General features: G+C 38.5%; 1 protein-coding gene across 1 annotated transcript; it reads right to left on the bottom strand.

Moving 5' to 3' along the window:
* Positions 1-3,211: 3,211 nt before the first annotated feature.
* Positions 3,212-11,344, bottom strand: LOC141013786 (leptin receptor overlapping transcript-like 1). The gene is made up of 4 exons (XM_073487648.1): positions 11,253-11,344; positions 10,490-10,565; positions 8,279-8,465; positions 3,212-6,620 (listed from the first exon to the last, which is right to left on the bottom strand). The coding sequence occupies exons 1-4, from the start codon at positions 11,266-11,268 to the stop codon at positions 6,504-6,506; spliced, it is 396 nt and encodes a 131-aa protein (XP_073343749.1). The 5' UTR covers positions 11,269-11,344; the 3' UTR covers positions 3,212-6,503.
* Positions 11,345-12,521: the final 1,177 nt, after the last annotated feature.

Here is a 12,521-nt window from a genome sequence, read left to right as displayed (position 1 = left end):
AAGTTTACGTGAATACAACCTGAAAAATCACTCTCAAAAACACACAACAAAGAAAGTAAAAGTGTTTTATTTCCCTTGTTGTTCTCCATAATAATTTCCTTATCATACATCTCTCTCTACGTTGAAGCTACGATATAGTCGATGATGTCACTGTGGTGTATTCTAACAGTTTTCATCAGATAACTCTATTAAATGTTGTTTCTTCCCTATTAACCCCGACACCATTAAGGCAATACAACCAGACGCACATGTCTACAGTCTATGAGGCACATTTTCACTTTCAACTCATGTTTGAACCAAGTTAATTTATATTATCCACTCAAACAACAAAATGCTAAAGTTTCACAGATACTAAAGACATGCTTATCCTACTACTGACAGCCAACATGAAGCATAAACACATACAAAAAGCAAGAGGTGTGAAGTTACTACAGTACTGTATGTCCTAGATTATACATTACATTAGATCACATTTCTCTCGTACAGTTTATTATATAATCTGAGACTTTGTAACTTTCTTTTTAAGGCAACATTAATAAAAAAGATGTGAATTAGAGACAGAAACAACATGACAGGAATAATGGCAGTTCACACCAGTCTGAACCAGTAACCTCCAGTAACATGTGAATGTGTAACTCTCCCCTCAGAGGTCAGAGTCCCGACCTCCTCGTCTTACCTTTATCATGAGCCAGCCGGGTGCACTTGGCCGTCAGATACTGGATCTGACTGTAGTCCTCGTCCCGGTGAGCTCTGAAAAACCTCTTCATGCTCGTCTGAGTCTGAATTTCTCTCTTCGATCTAAAGCTTCTTCCACCTTCCCATGATCCTCAGGGCACAGCAGGTGTGTCCCATAAGGTCAGACGGGACAGTGTTTTACTCTCCTGCACATGAAGTGTGTGTGTCCTAAAGAAGCATGCCGTCAGAGGGCAAGTTTAAGCATTAATCTGAGCGTCTGTTGTCATAACATGGAGGTGTGCTGCTGCTCTATGTGTGTGTGTGTTAAGGCCTGATGTGTTTTGTTTGGCTCGCTGCTTGAACAAATAGGAACCCCGTCACTTGTTTTTATGCACAAATTGAAGGTTTGATCTTATGTTATATGCAAATATAGTTTTTATGCCCGGAGGCTGTGAATCCTGCAGAAGAGAGCTGCAGAGAGTCGGGCATGTTGTGTCAGGCAGGCGAAGCATCTCAAAAGCAGCAGCCTCAGGTTAGTTCTTTTATAATATAGATCAGCACGAAAGGTTTTACAGAGGAAAACACCACTGACATTTAATAACAGCTTGTATTGTTTGTATCGGATGTGTCAGTATTGTGTAGCAGTAGTTTGCATGTACAGAATATTTTCATGTAAAAACAGTTCATGCTTCTCAAATGCCAGGATTTGCTGTTTTTTATTTCAATTATTTTACTATTTTGAGTTTTGAACCATTGGTTGGACAAAAAAAACAGAAAATGAAATGAAATGAAAAAAAAAAAAGATCGGTCGCAGTCCCTTTCAAAATGAGCTCCATCTCAACCAGCTACAATGGTAAAATCCTGTATGAGTCATAATAATCTACTGATGTAATACATAATAGATAAACAGTCACAGGAAATATTTTTCTGCTTTGAGTACTTTTACTTTTAATCCATGTACTTTTTACTTTTAAGTAGATTCTTGTGATTATCTTTAATTATACACACTTTTACTAAAGAAACATTTATAATGCAGGACTTCTAATTGTAAGAGTATTATTATATATTATTATTATATTACTTTACAGTGTGGTACTTATCTAAAGGAGCTGAATATTTCCTCCACCGCTGTCTGTGTGTGTGTTGTAATGCAGATCCAGATCTGGATGCAGATTTTGCAGTGAATTGTGCTGCCTTAGTGGAGATACATGCTCTCTGTGTTTTGTAAATTTAATTATAAATTTTTGAATTATTCCTTTAAAGATCGTAATGTATCCCAGAGATTTCTTTGTTACTATTTGAGTTTAACTATTTATTCAGTATCAGGATGGTGCACAGCAGCATCCCAGGGACTTTTTGTTTTCTTGCTTGATAGTAGAAACACATTACAAATTTAAAAAAGTACACTATGCTGTGTACTTGTATTATTACACCTATGAAGCACAACAAAAAATGTAAAGTGATAATAAAAAACAGTAAAAAGTTTTGGTGATAAAAGAAGAGACGGTTTTAACTTTTTAAATGTTCTCATTAGTGTGAAGTTGGGGCTCGTTGGTGCCAAACATGTCTATAAATGAGACATTTTCTCACTTGGATCTTTTTCTTCTCTCTTCTCATAGAGGTGTTGACAGTGTGTTTAACTTTGCATGCTGCTGTTCCAGTTACTATTATATTTATACCAGCAGAGGGAGACAAAACACAGCTGCTCCTCCCAGTCTCCTGTCAGGAAAACCTTGTTTTCTTACTTTGTATACTGTACATATAAATATGTTATAATGAATTTCTTTGTGAAATACATTTAGTTGTTGTTTACATAAAGGTAGTTATCCACCCAAATTAAACCTAATAATAAAGAGATGTTCAAACTTCCTGCTAGAGCCACAACCATGTAGCAATTTCTGAAATAGGGTTCGTACACCTTTATCCATAGTCAAATTTAAGCACTTTTCAAGGGAAATTTAAGCTTTTCAGGCACCTTACAGATGTAATAACTTACATATTTATATACATATACTGTACTCAAAATGAGTGTTTGACTTCGTCACATTATATCAGATGTTATTGTGCTATATCGACAGAGGGGTACCAGATTAAAGGAAAGCACAAAACAAGTTTCACATTTAAAAATGTGTCACCTGTCTGTAAGTAGACTTGGTCGTACCAAAATTAAAGTGTTGTTATTATTAAAGTAATGCAGTTACAATTCCAAGCACTTCTGAATACACCAAGGATTTCCAGCACCCTTTCAAACAACGAGTAAATTGGTGAAAATCAAGTTGACTTCCCTTCAGAATCAAAAATCCTCACCTCCATTCCGCCTGACATGTTGAGATGTTTTGACTCTATTCTTTCTGTCTAGAAACGTGCTGATTCTCCTGAGTGCCGCTCACCAGCAGGACAAACTAAATAGGCCATGCCGATGATATCAGTTAAGTTTATTTCCCGTCAGGTGTCGAAGTCTCACAGTGAGCATGTGTGTCTGATCTGATCCAGTCTCAGCAGCAGAGCAAATGCATTTGTAGTCATTCAAAGGAGAGAATGTTCAAAAATGGCATTTATTAAAAAAAAGAAAACCACCATGCTGACTTCTACCTCTTGAACACAAAAGTTGTAGATAGAAAATGGCGTTGTACATGAAATAAATAAATACAATATCCCCCCAAACGTGTGAGAAACACAGCGTAACATCTCTCTTAAAACAGAAACAGAGAAAAAAACCTGTCTACAGACCAGATTCTTCACATCAGGGAGAAAACGGAAAACATAGCGTCATACGGGAACACAATATGGAGTTACCCTGCTTGTCCAAACACAGACTGGTTTACAGACCACCACCAGTGGGTAAATCTACTGCTGGGAGCATGTTCACGTTCGTTTAGATTCAGAGTAGTGTCACATTATAATATGCACAAATCATGTCAGTAGTTTTCAATATTCAGTAACTTAGTTAAATACATTTTAATACAATCGCTGCCTTCACTGAGTTTGTGATCTCTGGAAGAGTCATGTGACAGATGAGGAAGTACAAAAATATTATAGCTGAGTGTGAAGTGTTAATGCAGATGTCGGTTAGTGCTTTTAGAGACCGGCTCCTGAGGCAGATTTCCAATGTTTTGTTTTTTTCTGCTTCCCACAGTTTTTAATTAATGTGGGAACTTTTTGTTCTTCTTTAGAAAGTGTAGCTGTTAGTGTGATTCAGGCAGAAGGAACCAATTGTTAGATGAGAGTTATATGAGAAGACAGTGTCGGTGGGGGCACATGCACATGTTTTGCATGTAGGTTGTTACCTCAGAGATGGTTGTTGTTGTCTCCTGTAGCGGCGGGGTTTTGAAACAGTAACACGCAGATAGCAGAAGGAAGAAGGGAATGTCACGTGAAATAGGCGCCCAATATCAGGCTTATACCAAGAGTCAGAGACCCACCATAAAAACAGACAGGGTAAATGACTGTTGTTATTCCATTGTTTAGAAAGTGCTGCCTGAAGCGTACGTAAAATGTTACATTTATCGTGTTACACATTACGCCTCTTGTGGAACAGCGGTATGCTATCCAAAAACCACACAATGGGGCATCATTATGCCGCCATGGTTTGATTCAGTGTAAACAAAACAAAAATAAATCCAGCGTAGTAAAGCGTCTTCGTTACAGGGTACTGCACAATGTCAAATATGCTACAGATCAGCAATTTTCTCATCTAACTCTTGAAAGAAAATGTACTCAAATGTTGTACTACTCCTTTAAAAGTTTTATTTACTGTATTTGTGATTTTAAGTCAGAAAATGTTGTTCTGAAAGTAGAAATTACGCTGTGGGACAAAACATGTGGATATTATGAGTGTTATAATCTATCATTGGAAATCTGCTCTGCATGGAAATCCATCCTACCCTCAGTAGATGATTCCTTAACATTAAAGGGTCAGTTCAACCAAATAACATAACAATTTACGTCTCACCACTGTCATCTAATTGAGTCCTTATTTCATCATTCAATATTAATTTGTGCTTCAGATCAACTGTTAGTGTTGCACTGTACTGTATTTGTTTAATTCAGCTACATGGACTGTATTTAATTGCTTTTTCTGTCTTTCTAGTTTGAAAACCTTTTGTTAGCTATATTCACTCAAAGGTACGTTACTTTATGAGCTTTGTCGAAAGGCCATAAAGCTACCTACGGAACTACTAACAACTGGAAAGAATCACCTGGGCTGTCTTGAAATTATTAGTCACATTTTAAACAAATTATAGAACTTCAGTACCATTTAAATCATCTTCCAGAGAGCACATATTCAAACTGAGCCATCAAACAAAAAACAGGAAATAGTAGACACTCAACACACCAGTGCTTCAACGAGGCAGCAGACGCTAAGTTCCTTTAGTTTAGCCTCCACTAATGCAGTTAAACAGCCGACAGGAGGGCAGCACCTGACTGACTGCAGGCTGTGCTGATCCCAAAGCTGCCAACAGATTAAGCAAACCAGTGTACAAACTTTCCTTCCCACAGGCCAGAGATCATAGAAACTCTCCAAAACAAATCATAAAACATAACAGTGTTTGTATCATGAAAATGCTGGTGTGAGGAAATGCGACGGTGTGTGCTTCTAGAGAGAAATACGACATTAACACTGAGCATAGACGCTGGATTCTTTTATTTTGAAGGAGTCACATTGAAAAGCTTAAGAGCTGTTAGTGACCAACCAGGCCTTTATATTCTTAGCTTGGCTTGGCTTGAGCGTCCAACAAGGCTGCTGTCCTCGAGCTAATCCTACGCTAGCTGGCGGCTACTGTACGGCTTTCCATGCTGTCTTGACCTGACGAGGCGAGGCTTACCCATACTGAGAGTGAGGTACGAGCTATCATGTGCAAAAAAAAACAGGGTGAATAAGCAGCCTGCATCCAGTTGGCACCTGGGAAATCACCAAGTCAGTTTAATTTGATCTCTGCGGTGGTGGTGAGGACGTTTGAATGAATCCTCTCCTCTCACTGCTCCTGAACCTTGTCTCCTTATTAAGTGTGATGACAAATGATTTTTATGGAGTGCAGACATTAAAAAAAAAACAACCTTCAAACAGAAAGAAAGAACATACGGCTGGATTTAAATCACATTTACACATGTAACAGGGTTTGAAGGATGACAGTGATCTTTTAGACTTGTTTGCTTTCACATCTTAGCAACATTAGCAGAAAACTAATTAAAAATCTGCATTCTTTCAGCTGAATTTTCACCTTTCATTGTGACAAAAATAAAAAATAGACACAGTTTCAATCAATAACACCCGTGCCCACTGGAAATGGACCTCTTTGTCATCAGGATTGGTGAAATCTGAGCTTGTGCTGTACAGATTTTCCATCAGTTTTCTGCTGATTTACACTCAACTGAGTGAAGTAAAAGCTTCTTCCAGTGTGTCTACTAAATAGAGAACGGAGCCCAGACAAAGTATGACCCTGCCTGTTTGGTCAGATTAAGTCTTATTCGACATCAATCAGAATCTTTTTCACGTATTTGTTCACCAGCGCTCGACAGCTTACAATGCTCGACACGCAAATGGAGAAAACTGACAAACACAGTCAGAGAGCCAAAGTCAGAGAGCGAAACTAAAATGAGAAAACAATCCAACTCAAAGTCAGCATTTTCCATCCCACACGTGTCAGTTCAATATGATGCAGGCGGTAAAAAAAAAGAAAGTATTGCACTGGTTTGGTGTGAGTCTATGGATGGGCGGTCATCATATAAATAACAACAACAAGAACCAAACAGTAATACCATAATAATAATAATAAGTTGTAACGCTAATAAAAACAGTTCAGACTAAGGTCCCCCTCTCTGCTGTTTTACCACTGCTGCCAACTGAAGTCGTCGTTGGATCCAAAGACCAGGAAGAAGCCCAGGATGGTCCCGAAGATGACTACGTTACCCGTTAGCACGAGCGCACACGCCCCCCAGGCGATCTGTAAACCAACACATCAATAATTCAGGTTAACAAATGCTGCCTGCGTGCTGCCAGACTGCACAGCATATTTAGGCCAAAATCAAGTGGGTGTCAACAGCAACAGTTTACAGAATCATTTCCACACGCTGCTCCTCAGTTGTGTATTCAGGACACACAGCAAGAAGGGATGTTTACAGCAGCCAGGAGCTAAATGCTAATCATGTCCTCGCTGCAGCTGGAGCATCTGTCAGCGAGGGAGACAAACATGATTTTTTAAAGTAATTTTTACTAATTGTCTCGCTGGTTTGCTTTCACTTTTTATTTTAATATTCTTCCTTGTCAAATTAGTATGCCTGCTTCTACATCGGCTGCCAAAACCAAACCTGGTGGGGAGGCAGAGATAACCCTTAAAAACAGAAATACTGTAAATCTTTTGGTTACAGACATCTCTTCCCTGTCTACGGCTTTAAGGCTGACACCCATCGGTTCCTAATGAAGACATTTATACTAAAAAATGGTTAGAAATATATAGTTTTATTATATAGTTTGTTTTTTAAAAAGGCCAAATAACATCTGGTTTAACATCTAATTTTTGGCAAATGCTGGAGTAAATGGAGTAAATAGTGGATTTGTCGGGGGCCAATATTGTTTCTGTAATTAAATTAAGCTCTTGTAAACATGAGGAGAGAGAGTAAAAAAGTGGGTGTGTTTCACCAGAATAAACAGAGAGAGCCTGTTCAGACCTGGTATTAACATCCGTCCTGAGTGATTTGATCCCTTCCCTGCTCTATATGCAAATAAACATCTACATCACTAGGACAAACAGACACAAGGTTTTTTACACAGAGAAAGAAATTTCTTAATGTATAACCGTTGCTGAATTTATACGAAAGCTAAAATAGTTCAGAATTTGTCAGACGTATTTAGAAAGGTTTATAAAGTTTATCGTACCTCAAAAACTCACAAACTTTAGCATTTTTTAAGGGAGTCTGGGGTCTTTCTCTATGGGGAACAAAGAACTCAACTATATAGGTTACTTCTTACTGTATTTGTAAAATCTGACATGTTTACCATCCATATAATCTTGTCTTCTTTCATAAATGTAGTGTAAATGGTGAAATCAGTTGAAACAGCTGCTAAATGTTGGCAGGTAAAATGCAATAAAAGTAGACAGGATGGTCCAGTGATGACAAACCAACACTTTTTTCAAGAAAAGAAAAAACTTAATGTCATGCATTTAATGCCAAATTTACAAGAGGGCACAATGAATTCATAATTTGCCATAGCCATTTCATAAAAAAGTTTCTTCCCAGTCAATAATTTTTTAAATTGTGCAATTTTTCAAGGGAATCTGGAGATATTGCAGTTTCTAGTTAAATATGCGGTCTGACTGATCAGATCTCAAATGCATCCTCAATGTTTCTTGTGGTCAATCACACCTATACTTAGAGCTGTCTACTTGTGATCAGATCACTTAGGACAGATAATAATAGGTCTGAACAGGGTCACAGTGTCTTACAAAAACTGACAGATTAAGAGGTAATGTTTGAGGTTAAAGATGGGAGATGTGGACTATTTCAAAATCTGTTGTGGTTCACTCTATAGATGCTTTCTATTACCAGTTTTCCAGGAAGTGATGAAAGTAATATGAAGCACTAAGAAGCTGCTGTAACTCACCACTTCTGCTCTTGCAAAGACGATGGGCAGGCCGAAGGCTGAAATGACAATGCCCGTCGTGAGGAAGATGGCCAGCTCTTTGCAGGCGTTACTGGCCGAGTCTGTGTCGTCGACCACCCTCCGCGAGATGCAGTAAGGGATGGGAGAGAGGATGTAGAAGAAGAGGAGGAACAAAGGCCAGTATTTGCTGCAGAGAGTGAAAAGAGAGAAAAATGTAGTTAAGTGAACTGAAGAAAAAAGGGTCCAAGACTGTTCAGCACTCAGCACTTTATCGAACTTCACAGATGTGCTATAAGAGGAAGGAGCCATATTTCTACAACCTATTAACTATATATTGATGCAGCCTTACCAATACTTGACATAACCAATAAAAACCTGATCATATATCCAGCAATATTTTTTTACATAAATACATCACTTATCATGGTGTTGTGGCCAAGATACAAGACATTTTACAGCTAACAGTAACAGAATATAGAACAGCAAATTTTTAACATTAAACCTATAATTAAATTAGCTTCAGTCTTCATTTCTTTTTGTTCACTGGCTGGCTACAGATCATGATTTATCTGTGATAAGATAAAATTAGCTGATAATATCAGTCAGGCTCTGCTAATAATCATCACTAATTGATTTTCTAACCACCATCTTCCAGTACATTCTGGAGAGCTGAGGCTGTCATTTCGTATGATGACAATGGCTGAAATGCAAATGAGATTGGATTACAACAGCCTGCTCTGAGGCAGCAGCTCCATGTGTCTCATGCAGTGACTGTAAAAACCTAGTCAGACTTGATTTGAATAGGCAAATCAACTGTATGCAACTACACTGGAGAGGTGTGGTGTGTTTCAAATAAACCAGGCTCTCATTTGACACGATCTCAGAAATATACTTATATTCCACCCTGAATTGATCTTTGATGTTTTTGTACATTCATGCACATACAAAGCAGGCAACCGTCCAGTGAGCTAAAAGCCCAAGTTTTTCTGTTTGACTATGGGTTAGTGGTAATTTCATACACTGCAAGAGTCTCTCAGTCAAAACAATAACATAAGGAGACACAAACAATAGTAAGCAACAGAGTAACTTGCTAGCTTGTTCGACGTATCATCTGTTGTATCGCCATCTGTTCTTTAGAAGTTATAGAAACCAGAGAGGGTAAAAGGGATATGACGCAATTGAGGGGCGACAAAACTAAACGCAGGTGGGCGTCCTGCTTTATCATCAAAAATTGTGCTCCTGTAGAGTGTCAAGATCAAGAGCCGCCCCTCTTTCTCTCTCTTGGATCCAGTGAGGGGCGTCTCACCAAACTCCAATCAAACTGTCAAAACTAGGCAATGCTGATAAACTGTAAACCAAGATTCTGTTACTAAACTGCCCATTTATTGCCTAAAATGTTTTCAGAAACATATTTTAGCAAAAGATCATGAACTGGAAATGGCCCCCATATTGTTTCTGTACTGTGAAAATGGAAGCTGAAAGAACTCTGATGACTCTGGTGACCAAAAATGAGCCACGGTCTTTTTCATTGTCTATATCTCACCTTTAAAAACATATTTGAGTCCAGTGTTTAGATACAATACAATATTGTTTGTTACTGCCTTACTCTTTCCTGGTTTAGAGCAAACTCCCAGCGAAAACCAAATAGTACGTCACCCAACAGCGGGAGTGTTCATCGGTCCAGTGCATTCTGGTTGTTGTACACTTTCTTCCTTTTGAGCCAAAGGGAATACCACCACCCGTATTCTCTGTTTCATCTGGTGATGTAGCACCTATTTCAAAAATAGTTGTGTCTTTCTACTGCATAGAAGAACCAGTGTTATGATCTTTCCAGCAGTTCCACATTAGTATTTCTTCAACAACCACCTCTGCAGCCTCTGACACTGAAAATCCATCACAAACCACAACACAATCAAGCTGGGGGCCACGTCATATTCCACAATATAAGTACTAAACAACAGAAACAGGGAGGAACTGGGCTTATTGTTCACAAAGATGGAAATACTGTCTTTGTCTCATGTGGCAGTTTGTATTCAGGACCCAGCAGTTCATTTATGACCTGGAGCCCCCATGCAGGATAATCCAGCCATGCATTTAAAGCTGTTAACCTGATCTGGGATCACCCAAGGTGTGTTTGAGTGCCAAGTATGAACAGTGTCCTTCAGACACACACATTAGCAGGCTCACAGGGTGTGTGCTGGTGGTACTTACTCGTACACAGGGAGGGCACATCCTAGCATGAGGAACATGAGGCCAATGGCCCCTCCAAAGGACAGGCTGATGAGAGCTACAACACAGACAGAAGGGAGGATATCAGCATGGATAAAGTCACATAGCTTCTTTCTCAATGTGTGCGTGTTGATCCAGAGACCCTCAATCACATCTTAGCAGCAGCAGGGCCCCTGGCTACTGAAGCTATCATGTGATGAATCAGCTGATTTCACGTGTAACAGCTACATTAGCCAGCTAAGCCATGCCATCAGGAGCTCATGTTTAATTCTGAATGTAATACAGTCAATGTGAGTGCTTGTTAACAGCAATTAATCCCGGCAGCTCACTGGAACAAGCACAGCATCTCAGTCAGCGGCTGAGTAATTACTGAAGTCAGGTGCGGCTAGCATTAGCATTATAACGGTAACTACTACGTTGTTATACAACTCAAAGGGAATTGCATTAAATACTGTATTATAATAGTAATAGCAATATAACAGGGCTGTAGTCTCAACTAGCTGAAGCAAATGTGCGCTTAATTGTGTTGACTAAGTAGCGCCTCCTTCTAGCCCAGTGAATGCAGGCTATTCAGCTACATGCTACCGAGTGTACTGGCCCTGCGGCTAACTACTCTCACGTTACCGTTAGCTAGCTGGACATCACCAACGCATCCATCTCTCTTCAGGATATTCATACACAGTTATATTAACTGAGCCGGATTTCAGAGGCGTTATAAACGAAATAAAAAGTGTAAATGTCTTACCTTTAATCCCAGCCATTTCTCCTGGACAAAAGCTCGACACACAGCCCTGACGAATGACAACAGTGCCCCCCTCCTCGGCCGTCGAGTCCGACCGAACCTCCAACCCTGCCTGTACTGCTGCCTTCATGGACTATCGGAAATATTACAAATACACTCTGATCACACAGATAAAAACTCTATACTGTTTGGTAGTTTAATTTATTTATTTTTTTAAAAAAAAAAAACATTTTAAACCTATGTCTATAATTTGTATGTAAAATCGTGATTAACAAAATGTAGTTGAGGAAAAAGTATAAGTATATGTGATATCACTAACATTTGTCAAATACAGGCAAAAATGCATAAAACATTGTCAAAACTTTTAAAATAGCAATGCAAATACAAACAAGCATTACACATCTTCATATCATACCGATAAAAATCTTCTTTCTTAATGTCTAACTAGTATGAATTAGAAAGAGGCCAAGCTCATACTGGATATGTTTGTGTAAATATCCCAGGAAGTGTCACAAGGCCAATTGCCATGCTTTTGTTTTATGTGTCTTAAGATGTTGTATTGTATTTTCGTTTGCAGGAAGATCTTGGTCTTCCCAAGTCCACGTATGAGCTTGATTAACAAAATGTAGTGGAGGAAACAGTACAAGTATGTGTGATATCACTTGTCAAATACAGGCAAAAATGCATAAAACATTGTCAAAACTTTTTAAATAGTAAAGTAAATACAAACATGCATTACACATCTTCATATCATACCGATAAAAATCTTCTTCCTTAATGTCGAGCAAGAACAGAACAATTTACAGGAATAACAGAAATCAAAAAATAAATACTTAAAATAAAGAAATCTGACTTTAAATTTAAAAAAAAAAACTGGGCTATCTCAAATTTACATATTCAGTCATGAAAACATCATTAACAAGTTTCAGTGACTTATTCAAGGGTTTTCAAATGTTTTTCAAATGTCTCAAAGTGGATTTAGTCTTGAGGTATTTGCATTAATGTGTAGAAAACTTCCCTAGTAACAACACTAACTGCTGCAGCACAACGGTTGTGCCTTTTACGGCTGCTCTTCGGCAGTGAAGGCATCATTTGCTGCGTCACAGCCAAGTAAGAAATCCTCAAGCTAGCGTGTATCTTCAATATCTAATGTTTTTTATTAACACCCAAAACACGTCGTAGCATATCGGTAATCGTCAGTTTGTGCATTTATTTTTTTTTAAATTAATTTATTAATACATATTTTGTTAATCCGGATGTGCTCACCTTCTG

This window comes from Pagrus major, chromosome 18 (genome assembly GCF_040436345.1).
Source record: "Pagrus major chromosome 18, Pma_NU_1.0".
NCBI classification, from domain to species: Eukaryota; Metazoa; Chordata; class Actinopteri; order Spariformes; family Sparidae; genus Pagrus; species Pagrus major.
The sequence above is the reverse complement of the archived record's forward strand: the minus strand, read 5'-3'. Positions and strand labels throughout refer to the sequence as shown.